At 39.8% G+C, this 15,096-nt stretch overlaps 1 protein-coding gene across 1 annotated transcript; it reads left to right on the forward strand.

Annotated features, from left to right (window-relative positions):
• The first annotated feature begins 1,284 nt into the window (after nucleotides 1–1,284).
• Nucleotides 1,285–14,699, forward strand: LOC148141136 (uncharacterized). The gene is made up of 6 exons (XM_087978435.1): nucleotides 1,285–1,459; nucleotides 6,932–7,201; nucleotides 9,693–9,809; nucleotides 9,928–10,029; nucleotides 11,905–12,033; nucleotides 14,653–14,699. Exons 1-6 carry the CDS (start codon nucleotides 1,285–1,287, stop codon nucleotides 14,697–14,699), a joined length of 840 nt encoding a protein of 279 aa, XP_087834561.1.
• Nucleotides 14,700–15,096: the final 397 nt, after the last annotated feature.

Genomic DNA, 15,096 nt, shown 5'->3' on the forward strand with positions numbered 1-15,096 from the left:
GAGGAGAACTGAGCTACCAGTTGGCATGGTGGCTCAGCGTTTAGCACTGCTTCCTCACAGCACTCGGGACCTGAGTTTGATTCCACCCTTGGACAACTGTCTGTGTGGATTTTGCACATTCTCCCAGTGTCTATGTGGGTTTCCTCGGGGCACTCTAGTTTTCTTCTACAGTCAAAGATGTGCAGGTTAAATGAATTGGCTGAATTGCCCGAAAGAGGTCTGGAATGAATAGCTTAGGTGCGTTAGTCAGAGTTAAACATAGGGTAGGGGGAATGGGTCTGGATGGGTTACTCTTTGGAGGGTTGGTGTGGACTTGTTGGGCCGAAGAGCCTGTTTCCACACTGTAAGAATTCTGTGAGAATGTGAACATGAACTAGAGAGTGCGTTGACAACTGTTTGCACATTCTTCTTAAATATATTAAGGATAGATCGAGGGATGTTTGGATTCTGAAGGTTTTGGTAAATGTTCAAGAAGGTAGAATTGGGATAGATCACCATTTATGATCATACTGAGTGGTCATGAACACTTGAAGAGCTGCGAGCCTTACTCCTGCTCCCATTTACTATGTGGTCATCAGATAATACCAGAGTGGAGGATTGGGGAATGAAATGAGTGTGACCTCTGATAACTCGAATGAGGGACAGGTTATGTGACTGCCCAAATTCTGTTAGAATTTATGTTTCTTAGTTGGGTGTATCACATGACCAGTCATGTCTGTGGGTAGTACATTGTGTGATGGCCTGTTGTCGCATGGGTACGTTATATGGCTGCCTGGTTGAGTATTTTATATGAATGCTGATACTCAAATGGGTATGTTCTATGTCTGGCTGTATTCATGTGAATGTAGTATGTGACCTTGCATACTTAGATGCAATTTTCTGAAAAATATTTGTGATGGAATGAATAATGGCAGCCAGTATAACTGGTTCTTACCCTCAGGTCTACCTACCTGCCTAGATGGGTATTTTTATGCTCATTTGCATGATTCATGTTACTGTCTCCTCTGCATAACCCTAGAATATTCTGCCTTAATTACTTTGTTCAATGCCATTGTGTGACTGAATATTTAACAATAATTCACCAAAGAATAACCAATATTTTTTGTAGTTCATTTGCAGACTCCACCAATCGTACGTGCAACAGATTACCATATTGCTACCAGATTTTCCTCTCTCTTATTGATGGGATACAGAGATGGATCACTCTCAGATCTAATATTTATTGGGTGGCAGTTTACTGCCCGCACACTTAATGTTTACATTGTGGTCCATGATACTCTAAAAATGGAGATTGATATAAATTATTTTTATTTAAACCGAGTGATTTACGATAAAAAAAATTCATCTCTTGAATTGTTGAAATTAGAAGCTTCAGACAGTGGTGTTTATGAGATAATTCTAGAATTTACAAATAAAACTCGCTTAATTCATTATCAGACCCATATTGTGGAAGTTCAAGGTAAGGACAATTGATTTCTGTTAAGCCATATTTGAGAAACAGAACTTTCCATGTCTTCATGCTTGTAATTTATAATCTCATTACTATTTTCCCTTATTATTTGCTTTTTACTTGCCACTGTCCTGGATATCAGGTGAATCATTACTTGGGAATCACTTTCTAGTACCTGTGCCATTATGTTGGGTGATGGGTTTTATGTCAGTATGCTGGTATGACAAAATATGGAAATCGGCAGGTGCTGAAATTAGCAGCCTGCCAGCCATTTAAAACAAAAATAAGCAGTTAAGGTTCTTAAGGCTATTGACCTAATTTTATGCTGCCTATGCCATAATGCAGTAGATACGCAGAAAGCATGGACAGAAGGAGTTGATATTTCTTAACTTAAGTGCTGCAAAGGTGCAAATGGGGCTGTGCCTGATTTGAGCAGGACTGGGAAACCATGCTAGTGCTCATAATTTGGACTTCCATTAATTTCAGCATTTTGTATTCATTCTTTCGTGGAAATTAGATCGACTTGACTCAAATGTTTGCAAGAACAAAGAAAAAGTTTATTTCAGTCTTTTGCAAAGGGACCCAATACATTGGCAAGATGCTTCATGTATGGGGCACTTGATAGCTTTCACATACTCCCTTTATAGTATAATTCGCTTCCCCTTATCAACACCTGCATAACTAGAGGCCTGGAATATTCAATTTCCTTTCTATATATGGAGTTGTTTTTCTCATTTCTTGACTGCAGATATGGCAGTTTAACTTGCCTTGTGTAAGCCTGCTGTTAGATCGGTTTGCCTTTACATTTTCTGTTCGTTTTCAGTACCCCTTGTTTCAGTCAGTCCCAACTCCTTTGTTCCCCAGTGCTTTTTAGATTTCACAATAAATGTTAACTTTGCTTTACACATTCCCAAGATGATTACATCACTGGCTAGGCCAGCATTTATTGCCCATTCCTAATTGCTCCTGAGAAAGTGCTGGTGAACTGTTGTAATCCACATGGTGTAGATATACCCAGAAAAATGTCTGACCTTCCCGCAGAATTTGGCAAGTTAGGTGGTGCAACAATCTACATTTTGCAGTACAGGATTTGTGCTGAGCATCACTGTTTGAAAGTGGGTTTACTTCAGCCAGTGAAAGGCTCATTGTTCAGTCAGGAGGGAAAGGAGGAAAGCAGCTGCCTTAGATGAGCCCTAAAGTCCAGCAAGGTGAGCAACCTGATGCAGAAGAAGAGCCTGTAGAGGGGAGGTAACAGCAGGGAGACAGATAGAGGGGAAGGCTGTATCTTCCTGCTGATAATGTTTAACTAGACAAGGCAGACATACAGATGACAGAATACTGGTATCTTCCAAGACTGGCTGTCAAGGGAGACCATCATGATAATCTGTGATGTGCGGGCTGTTAACATTGCATCCAATTGTGTAGATGGACACATGGTAACAGAGAATAGAAACATAGAATCCCTTCAAGATTTTTGACCCAGAGTCCCTATAGGTCTTATCTTGGGATTTGATGGAATTTCACAGTCAGCGACCCATCACTGCACCAGGGTTGTGACTGATACTCTGTTCAGGTGTGCACATGGATTTATTTCATATACTGATGACTATGCCAATCAGGCAGAGAGAGCCAGAGGCTTCGACAGTATTTCTGATTTTGCAAGGATGCAGGGCGTAAGAGCTTGTGCTTATGTGTCCATTTAAAGTGCCTTCTAGCCAGGACATTTATAAACAGGAAGGGATGACATTCCCTTAAAGTACAGTTGATGTATTCGTAAAGAAACATTAATTAGGAGAAAATCCTATCTGTATTTGTCTGTCAGCCATGTTGCTGTGAATGGTTATGTGGAGTCAATAAAAAATGCTATACAGAGGGACAAATCATGAAACACAATCTCCTTTTGTACAATCTAGTCCAATTAAATCAAAATATTCCTGCTTTTGAAGGGCAGCTGATAATGCACTTTCATCCAATTAGATAGCATTCTTGGAATACCAGCCAACAGCAGTGAGGAATCCATTGTAAGGAGAGACATCCAGGAGCAGAACAGAAAGGCTGTGAACTAGAAATTGGTCACAGTCATCATTTAAAGGTAATCCTAGGATGGCAGTATAGTACCTGCAGCACAGTTCAATTGGTTTAAATCTATATGACACAAATGTTACCTTCCACTTCACTGACACAGCCTGGAAACTGTCCATGTCTAACTGCATTTGGATGTGGACTACTCAATATTTGAGCAGTTGTGAATGATGTTGAACATTGAACAACCATTAGTGAACATCCTCCTTTCTGGCTTTATGACAGGGTTAAGAGGGCAGAATCAGTGAACCAAGTGTTGGCTAATCAGTTAATGGCTGCTCAGTGGCAAGGCGAGCTGATCAGTGCTGGTTAGAAGGTTTCTGTGTCCATTTGCGAATGCAATGTGGTACATTCAATGATAAAGCTAGAACAACAAGTCCCTTGTGGGATTCCCCATGTTGGGGGAGGTGATGGCCTCATGGTATTATCGCTGGACTGTTAGCCCAGAGACCTAGGTTTGAATCCTGCTATGGCAGATGATGAAATTTGAACTTAATATAAGTCTGGAATTAAGAGTTTAATGGTGGCCACGAATCCATTGCTGATTGTCAGGAAAAACCCATCTGGTTCACTAATGTCCTTTGGGAAGGAAACTGCCACCCGTACATGGTCTGGCCTACATGTGACTCCAGACCGAAGGCAGTGTGGGTGACTCTTATTTGCCCTCAGGGCAAATTAGGGATGGACAATAAATGTTGGCCTAGCCAGTGACACCCTCACCCTGGGAATGAAAAGAAAGTCCACACACAGTTGTTTAATACAGAGTTTCATTTGTTTAGCTTGTGGTTTCTTGGTTTGGATTTAGAATATTTGACATCTATTGAATGAGCTTTTCTCATGTGGACCCATCTTAGATTATGTCCTACATCCTATAAAATGAAGTGAGTGTGGCAAAAATATTTTTGTTCGAATTCCAAGTACCTCAGTAAAAATCACATTATGAGAGGCTTCCATAGCTCTCTGCCTTCAAAAGCTTGGTGTATAACATGTTTCACTTTTCCCTCCCCCGTGTTCCCATACTTCTGCTGACACTTATGATCAGATGATTTAGTTTCTTTCATTACATGATCCTCTGCAATAGCATACCCCATCTCTGGCTCACCAGATTACAGAAGGTGTAGTAGACTATGAATGATTAATGATAAAAAAATTAATTTAATGAATTTTCTAAATTCACCTGTTTAGAGATATTATTACACACCTCTGGAGCAGGTGGGACTTGAACCTGGCCCTCCTGGTCCAAGGACTCTACCTCTGCCTCACAACAGCCCTATGATTGGTGATTCATGAGCTGGATAATACTGGAGACAGCTGCCTCCATCATCCAAGCATCACTATCTTATTTGAATGAGCCAAACAGTGGTCAGCTCAATAATGGACTTGTTCGATGTATGGTTCACATTGTAATGCATCTTAGCCTCTGGTGACAGATTTCTCACTAGAAGCATGAAGCAATACATTCAGTAGATATTCCTTCTCTCCAAGAAACCAGCCCTCCAATGGTCTTGATGGATAGAACATCTGGTAGTGCCTAAAGATGTAAGAGTTATGACTACCTAAGGTGGTAGTTGGCATACACCTTGTTAGTCATGCCTAAGTTGAACATTGATGGAAGAAAATATTTTCTGATTGACAAATGTCTTTGGCGAGTTAGTTGGAGTCTTGAGAGCCATGTGAGTATAATATATCAAACTTTGACTGTTGGGGAATCTAGCAAAAATATGAAACACCTGGATTGTTCAGCTTGACTGATATTAACATCCTCAGAGGCAAATGAGATGAAGCAATTAGCTTGCCTAACCATGACTACCTTTTAATGCAGTAATGAGCCAAAGCTCAAGGTTTACCTCTTGAGGCTTATGCCTGGAATGACCCTGATGCAAATAAGTTAGAGGCCAGCCATTGAGAATGGCAGGCATAGATTTGCTATCATTGCAAGTTGAACTGCTCTCCTCAGCCAGCAATACACAAAAGGAGGTCACTATCTCCCTCAAGAGACACCATGTGTGAAGCTCTGAAAGCCAAAGTCAATAGACTGTAGAATAGTGTTTTCCCCTCCAATTGATTGACTATTGCTGTTGCCTGTCTTGTTTTGAGCACGGTGCAGCAGCAGGGCCCTCACTTAACTCACTTATTCCTGGACAGCTAGCATTTTGTCTTCTCCTCATTTCCTCTTCATTGAGGACCTTCATCCACAGTGCTCATTTTTAATGAGAAGAATGGGTTCCAGTTTCTCATCCACCAAGGCAATCCAGCCACCAGGCTTCCTTTCCTCTCACTCTTTTCTACTTCGTAACGTCAGTCTATAAAAACTGAATAAAGTCTAAGAATAACATGTCTAACCACATTCAACAGCAGACTGTACTGCTGCAAGTATCCACAGTCTCATTTGAAGGCCTTTGTATCAACTCTTGTGTCACCTTTTTCTGGTGTGAATTGCTTCCCATGTTTTTCTCATGTGACTACTGACGTGGTGGGTGATGTAAAATTGCAGTTAATTGCTTCTTTAACAAGCTCAATAGCCTGCTGAGTTCTGCTGAGCTTTTCTGGCAATTTCTGTTTTTGCTTCAATAGCCTACTGATGTTTTCTTTTCAAAATAGTGAGTGGTTTCAAATTTCAGACATTGTGACAGACTTCTGCTTTACATCAGAAGAGATTGTAAGATGAAAGGGCAGTAGGATGTGAAGTGGAATTTTGGGTGTGTGCACATATACTGTCATCTTTAACAGTTTCAGCCTTACACTTCCCAAAGCCTGAGTCTTGGCCACCCGAATCGTGATGATGACCGTTGCATCTGGGAAATACAAACATGAACCTATGACTGACACTGCCTGTTAGGCTCCTAGGAAATTGATTACATCTTTTCAAATTTCCATATCCTATATCGGTGTCTCTATTACAGCATCAGAACATCTTGGAAGTCTGGTCCCTGCCATATTGTGCACTTTCACATCTTTCTCAAGTTTGCTGATAGATGTTTAGCACCTGCTCCAGCAAAAGTCCACCACATCGTCTAGAGGTCTTTATGATGTCCAGGCTGATTTTAATTTGCACTAACCTCTCATAATTTTGTTTCCTTGCTTAAGCATGCGACCATGTACTTGCATGGTGTTTGTTGTATCAGAAGCAATGTGTATGGTTTGATTGTCATCACTTTTCCTATGTTCATTTTTAAGGATTCTCAAATTTCGTACTTTTTTTGTTTATAAATTGATGTAGCATTCAATACAAGCTAGAAATCTAGCCTTGATTATCTCCCATAATTTATCTTTGCAAATATGTCCTGCGATTTCCATTCCTGGTTATTAATTGAATTTTGCTCCTGATATTTTTCATGTTGTTACAAGATAAACACTCACAGTGTTCATTGCTTTCAAGTAATTTTTCTTTTGAAACAGAAGTTTTGAAACAGCCAATAATAATTCAACATGTTGATGATGATCTGAGTACTGTTTATCTTAATTGTCATGTGGAAAGTGGGGGCGCAATAGCAGTTTGGTGGCTTAAAGAAGGTAATCGAATTCAAAGTAATGAAATACATAAACTGTCAGATGGCAACAGAACACTGATCGTGAACATTCAACAACAAATCAATTGCAAGCTGTATACTTGTGTGATGAGGAATGGGATCAGCCAAAAAGAGAAGTCACATTTGATCATCGTTGATGGTATGTTTTATGTGATCCGAATTCATTTTCATGAGTTACATGCAATAGTTCCTCAGTTTTATTTTGACGTGCATAGCCAATTCGTTTCGGTCTGTGGTGCCCTTGTTTTGTTTGTGCAGTCACATGCAAATGAGGACTGTGTAATGGGTACCTTCTGCATTCATCTGCAGCTGCACATATGCAGCATAAATGGAAGATTGCTGAGGGTTGGATTTTAAGACCAATGCAAATCAGTAATGCTTACACCAAATCCTCATCGTCCATGGGTTATCAGGTCACAAAAGTCCGATGGATAATAAATAAATGCAAATACCCCTCCTTTTTGTCGAGCATAAAGAACCGCACAATCAAATCGGTTCAGTCAGTGGGTAAAAGAAATGGGATCTGGGGTTACCCTCTTGATTACACTCATCTGCTGGTACCAAATAACAGGGAGTAAGTGTATGTTTCTGAAGGGTTAAGTCCACTTTTGTGGATTCATGTATATTCCAAAATTGAGCCAGCACAACTGAAAAAAAGAACAGAGGCCGTTATGTCTGGAGATATAATCGACTTATCATGAGAAGCGTTATAGCAGCCATTAATCTCTTATTTTGCATGTCATATTAGGTTATAGTCTATGAATAAAATGTTTTGCTTCGAGTCTGATATTTTGACCAATCAAATTGCATCTACAAGTCAATGTCTGGCACTCGCTTAAAATAGGAAAAGGTCGGGGTTAGGCTATCTCCTTGACTTGAGGGCTCTTGGTCTGGCCCAAAACATTTGCTTGCATTGAACTCCATCTGCCACAGCTGTAACAATTCATTTAGTCTGTCAATATCCCTTTGTAATTTTATGCTATCATCTACACTGCCTACCATGCTGTCTGACTTTGATGACGTAGATTTGGATATATGACTTTCTATGCCATTATCTAAATCATTTAATAAATATGTGAATAATTGAACCCCAACACACAACCTGTGGGACACCACTGGTCATGCTTTGCCTAGTTGAGTACTTACCCTTTATTCTGACTTATGTCACCTGCTACTCAACTAATTTTTCAGCTATGTCCATAATTTTCGCTCAACTCCATGGTCTTCTACCTTAGTTAACCGACTCTTACGTGGAAATCTATCAAATGCTTTCTGGAGGTCCATATAAACAATATCCATAGACATTCTCCTATTCAATCCCTTAGGCACACCTTTAAAAAGAATTCAGTGATGTTTGTGAGGCATGATTTACCTGTCATGAATCCATGTGTTCTCTCGATGATCAACTGAAAATTTGAGGTGTTCAGTTATCTCATCCTTGATTTTCTCACCACAGATGTTAGAGTAACTTGCTTGTAATTCTTGGTTCTCCTCTTTTGCCTTTCTTAAAAAGTGGAGTAATGTGTGCAATTTTCTAAGCCAGAGGAATGACTCCTGTATCTGGTGAACTCTGAACGATTATAGTTAGAATGTCTACAATGTGAACCCCTAGTTCCTTTAACAGCTTCGAATGTAAATTGTCAGGTCCTAGGGATTGGTCACTCTTTAATTTCATTAATTTCCTCATCCCCTTGTTTTACTTATTCAATCGCTGTTCCCAATCCAATATTAATTTCCTTGGAACATTTTATTCTGTAAATACTGAGGCAAAGTAATTTAACATGTCCGCTATTTCTTCATTAAAAATAGACAGGCAGAAGGCTGGAAGAACACAGCAAGCCAGGCAGCACCAGGAGGCGGAGAAGTCAATGTTTCGGGTATAACCCATCTTCAGGGCTGTTACAGTATTTCACTTTCAGTCTTTAGTGGGCCAACATTGCTTACAATCCTTCTTCATCTTTTTTAACATCTGATCTGTAAAAACAGTCTGTAGAGCATCACAGCTGTAACTATACAACAAAGTGTTTCCATTATAGCCTCTGAATTTTGCTACACTGTTGAAATGACTCCTTAAGAAAGTGAGGACTGCACATGCTGGAGAATCAGCGTCTAAAAGGGTGGCATTGGAAAAGCACAGCAGGTCAGGCAGCATCCGAGGTGCAGGAGAGTTGATGTTTTGGGCATAAGCCCTTCATCAGGAGTGCCTACCCCAAAACATCGAGTCTCCTGCTCCATAAATTCTGCCTAACCTGCTGTGCTTTTTCAGCACCACCCTTTTTGACTCTGAAATGACTCTTTGCTGATCAGAATACCTAGGCCATTTTGTTTTCCTTCAACCACACAAAATAGTCCCTCCATTATATTTATACCTTCCGAGGAGATTAGTTCCTTGTATCTGTGCTTAAAGAATGCAGAATATCCACACGTACCCAGAACAACACAATGTTGAAAATTCAATTGTAACCAGATCAAATCCTAAAAAACAACAAAAGGGTAGGAAGAATATTTCAAGTGAAAAACTGGTTTGAAGAATCTCAGGTAGTTTCTGCAGGTTTGTGATTACCTTGTTTGTAACCTATAATTTCCATGATTTATATTGAAACTGACTAATTTTTGGTTTCCTGTTTCAGAGTTAGTTTTACTCCATGAAGACTCTCTCATGGCATCTGTTATGGCTGTGGTTAGCACAACAACAACTTTCATTGCAGAAAATTTCTTAGTCTTTTTTGCCTTGCGGAAATACAGAGGTAATAAATGCACCTTCTCTGGATTCTATGATATGACAATTTTGTGCACTTAACAATATTCTTAAACTCTTTGATTTTTCAATAATCTGAGATATATCCCATCCACTTGTATTTCTAGTTCACAAGCGGCACACACAACTTACTGCTGTTTTTATGTTACTCCAAATGCTCACCTTTATCATTCTGTCGATTGCAGCCCTCTTCTGTATCTTAGATCCAGGTAGGTTTTTTCCTCTTATGTTTACACAGCAGCCCACATTTCTGATACAAACCGAAGTTTGAAGGCTGGATGAGACTGCAATGGAAGTCTTTGCAGTCCCAAGAATTATAAAGAAAAGTTTAACAATTTGTAGCTTTATAGTATTTTATAAGGTCATCAAGACATCAAACACATGTGATGTAGCCTCTGAATTTATACAAAAGTTGCAGCAAACAGAAAAATGTGTGAATGATGTTGTCATCTGTTTTAATGTCAGTTGAGAGAAGAATCTTTAGTGGTAGAAACAAACACAGAAAATGCTAGAGAAACTCTAAGTCTGGCAGCCTCTGTCAAGAAGGAAATAAATGTAATGTTTCAAGCCCAATATGACTCCTCTTCAGATTTGCTGAGTTTAGCAAATCTAATACTTGTGCCAATCTGGCATAATCTGACAGCAGGAAAACACACCCATTGGTCATGGTGAAGCCCAAGCAACAAGATGCTAAAGAGGCAAGTCACCGTGAATGATGTCCATTACACAAAAAATGTAAATCTCCCCTTTGGAGCAAAAAGCGAGTTAATTTAAATGATTTTCATCAACACTAATTTTCCTAACTCGATCTAGGTCAATATAAGTCAGAGATCCAGTAAGACACCCACTTTATTATGTCACACCACACAATGCATTATCCACTAATTGTGGAATTATACGTGATTGGTATTAGAAATGTTATATAGACCTTATTAACAGTGGTCTTTTGCACTGTTTTGCTGTAGTTTGATTTCCTCTGAATGTAATTCTTTTTAACAGTACCATTCACTTATAGCAAGTCATTGAGTCATGGAGATGTACAGCATAGACACAGATCCTTCGGTTCAACTCATCCATGCTGGCCAGATATCCTAAATTAATCTAGTTCCATTTGCCAGCACTTGGCCCACCGCCTTCTAAACCCTTCCTATTCATGTATCCATCCAGATGTCTTTTAAATGTTGTAATTGTACCACCCTCTCCACTACCTCTGGCAGCTCATTCCATACATGCACGACCTTTTGCGTGAAAAAGTTGCCTCTTTGGTCCCTTTTAAATCTTTCCCCTCTCACACTAAACCTATGCCCTCTACTTCTGGACTCCCCCAACTGAGGGAAAATACCTTAACTATGTACTCTGTCCAAGCCCCTCAAGATTTTATATACCTGAAGAAAGTCACCCCTCAGCCTCCGACGCTCCAGGGAAAACAGCCCCAGCCTATGCAGCCTCTCTGAATTGCAGAAATCCTCCAACCCTGGCAACACCCTTGTAAATCTTTTCTGAACCCTTTCAAGTTTCACAACATCCTTCCTATAAGGGGGCAACTAGAATTGCGCACAATATTCCAAAAGTGGCCTAACGAATGTCCTGTACAGCTGCAACATGACCTCCCAACTCCTATACTCAGTGCTCTCACCAATAAAGGAAAGCATACGATACACCTTCTTCACTATCCTATCTACCCCGACTCCACTTTCAAGCAACTATGAACCTGCACTTCAGCAACACTCCGCAGTGCTTTAGTTTACAGAACATCTTTCATATCAGCAGGATGTGTCAAAGTGCTTTAGAGCCAATTGGTTACTTTTTTTATTATAGTTACCGTTGTTGCGTAGTCAAAAACATCACCCAATTTATTGGATCCTTCATGTCCAGCAAAAGATGCAGATTGTCATCGGTTTTATACTTCTGAAAATCAATGTATAGAGTAACCCCTGAAGCATAACTCTGGATTGTATGTTCAGGTTCTGGAAATGGGGAATGCACAAACCTGTGACTGTGAAGAAATTAAAGGCTCACATTAATCTGAAGGTTTCCATTTCCCATTCTTAGTTTCACCTGTTCTTTATTTTGCCAATTTTCAGTGTACCCTATTGGATACAGAATTGTTGAAGGAATTGGATTTGTATTTGTTTGTACCACAAGCATTTATTTGCTCTTCCATTTTCTGAAACCTGAAAAATTTATAAGAAGATCATTTTTGATGAAGAAGGGTAAGTTTGAACAGCAATACTTCATTTGTGACTATTTTTCCAATATTTTTCCTCTCGTTAACTCATATTCTGTTCCTGAAACATTGGAAAAAGCAACCTTTCCATTCAGTGGTACTCCAGATATATGAGCCAGTCATTTATAATCAAATAATTTGGTCTGAGTCCTCATTGCAGACAATACTGATCCTGGAGTCAAGTGTTTGAAAGTGATTACAGCTTAGTAAATTTGTATTTGCTGGCCTCAAATGTATTGTCTTACAGGTTATGATAGATCAAACCTTGCTACTTATTTTCAAATGTTTCCCAAGAGCTCTCTTTACTCCTTCTATTCAACCAACTTGGTACCCTCCCTTCTGATGCCAGCTCTTCCAAGGAGACCAGTTTTGGGGTACACACAAGGGATGCTTAATTAGAGGAGAGGGGATGTGATAAACAAAAAGCCAAAAATGTAATTCCATGAATGTAGGGAATGATTGGATGCCGTGGAATTAAAGGTATAAGTATGTAATAAAATTCAGAAGCTCACAACTCGCCAAGGCTCCTTCAATAAACACCTTTCAATTCTGAGATCTCTACCACCTTGAAAGCCAAAGGTAGTAAATGGATGCGAATACCATCACTTGTATGTTCCTCTCCAACTACAACCCACTCAGATTTGAAACTCTATTCCTGTACCTTTATTGTTGCTGTGTCAAAAACCTGGAACTCCCTTCAAACATCCCTTATCTAGTTGGGCATTGAGATCCTGGAGTTCAGGGAGAAAATAACCCAGGATGGAAGAGAAGACCTGCATCACTCCCACCACCTGTAGCTTGTCATCCACAACAAGGAATTCAACAGGGTTTTGGCAGAAGACCCCACAGCCCAAGGTACTTTATCCCCAACAGCCTGCCCATGAAGACTGGAAATCTTACATAAAAGGTAAAGTGAAGATAAAGGATCCATCTACCACACAATATATGATTCAGAATCACAATGTTGCAGGTCATCTCACCCATAAAATCTCCAACAAATCCCTTTTCCATGCTGGGACTTGACATCCGATATTCAAGGCTGCCCTTGAACATTGCTGAAAACGTTCTGGCCTGAGGCTGTTTTCCATCCTGCTGGTCATGTGACTTCCCAATCCCACTTACCTCACTGCCTCCTTCCTTTGTCATAAACCTCAGTGGCTCCCATGCTGAGTGAACTAGAATCCACTTTTTCAAGGCAACCTCTGGTTTGTTCATCACCTCGCCTGAGCAGGGCTCAAGATGAGGGTTGCTGGAGTATAAGGAAAGAGAGGAAGGTTGGCCAGTTGAGGAGGGAGGTATGTTGAGGGGATTAAGGAGGAGTGAGAGGGCAATGGGGTTTGAATGCGAGAGAGAGGCTGGCTGAAAAAGGACAAGAAACTGTGCAGGGAGTAAGTGGGGAGATAGTAAGAGAGCAGAGAGGGAGGTGAGAAATAATGGGGAATTGTTTTTGGTAGGATGAAAGGTTAAGTGGGGAAATAGGAACTGGGTGGAGACATTAAGGGAAAATAGAGGGGAGGAATAAAATATATTGTAAACATTAATTATAGTATCTCTAACCAATGTATCCAATATTAGTAACACAATAATAATCTCTGTAATTATTTGCTTAAAATAATCAGACACATCATGCAGATCTTAGAAAGAGTTCTAAGATTTGTTTTCTTGAACTAAAGAGTTTTTTTCCTTCATTGCTTCCAAGCTGAGGAATTCCTTTGTGCTTTTGTTTCAAGCTTCATTTCTTGTTAGGTGCTTTCTGATGATTACATGCCCTGCTATTTCATGACCTGTCACAGATAGGAAATATAGACGTTTAATCACTAGGCACAGTGGCTCAGTGGTTAGCAATGCTGCCTCTCAGCACCAGGGACCAGAGTTTGATTCCAACCTTGGGCGACTGTGTGGAGTTTGCACATTTTCCCTGCATCTATGTGGGTTTCCTCCAGGTGCTCCAGTTTCCTCCTACAATCCATAAATGCGTAGGTTAGGTGAATTGGCCATGCTAAATTGTCCATAGTTGTGTAAGTTAGGTGCATTAGTCAGAGGTAAACATAGAGGAGTAGAGTTGGGGAATGGGTCTGGGTGGGTTACTCTTCAGGGGGTCGGTGTGAACTTGTTGGGCTGAAGAGCCTGTTTCCATACTTTAGGGATTCGAAAAAACACCCACCTATGACGACCATCTATCAGCTTTCAATGAAAAAGTTAACAGACATAACAAGCTCATTCTATAACATTTGGCAAAATGGATTATTAAAACAAACATGTAAACATAAGCTATTACCCCCCCCCCCTACCCTTTCAATCCAAACATGGGCATGCTCATTGACAAATAAGAATGGACAAGACAGATAATACAAACAGATTTTCAGGACTATCTGGGTAGAAAATATAGTCAAAAAGGAACAAAGTCTGTGAATCAAAAATGTAACCTATGGGGAGTGAGGGAATTGAGGTGACTATCTCACAGTTTTTTTTACTTTTTGGTGGTACCTTCATGCTGTCGTCAACTATGGTGATCTTCAATGTAGCCAGTTAATTAGACCTAGGTCTTGGAATGAGTTAGAAGTTTTCATTTTTTTTGGTTTTTTGTGTGTTATTTCTCTTCCAGTCACCGCAGAGAAAGTACACAGTTCCACTTTTTCTTTGAGTTGTTAAAAAAAACATTTCTTTTTCTTGAAGCATAGCAATTCAAACTTCAACCTTGCAGTTTATCTTTCAAATAAACTATAAATGTACTTCTTGCACACTGTTGAATGTTGTAAATACAAGTAAATGTTTGCAGTTAATGTGGTTTGAAAACTGAGAGATGTAATTTCAAGGTCATCGATTTCAGTAGCTCACTATAAGATGTCAAGCAATGACTGAGTGAACACTTTGGAATGCAGATAGGTTGTAAATCAGTGCAAACAAACACTGAACTTAGAATTATGTCAACATTTTCTGCAGGGAGTTTAGGATTGAGCAGAGGTTGACTACATGTACATTCTGAAGAAATGTATGCCTGAAGTAGAGTGAAATTTATGCATAAAGGTTTAAAAATGTCAGTCCTCTG

The sequence above is a fragment of the Chiloscyllium plagiosum genome, unplaced genomic scaffold (assembly GCF_037043375.1).
Source record: "Chiloscyllium plagiosum isolate Xiang-an unplaced genomic scaffold, Cpla_swu_hap1 HiC_scaffold_34, whole genome shotgun sequence".
NCBI classification, from domain to species: Eukaryota; Metazoa; Chordata; class Chondrichthyes; order Orectolobiformes; family Hemiscylliidae; genus Chiloscyllium; species Chiloscyllium plagiosum.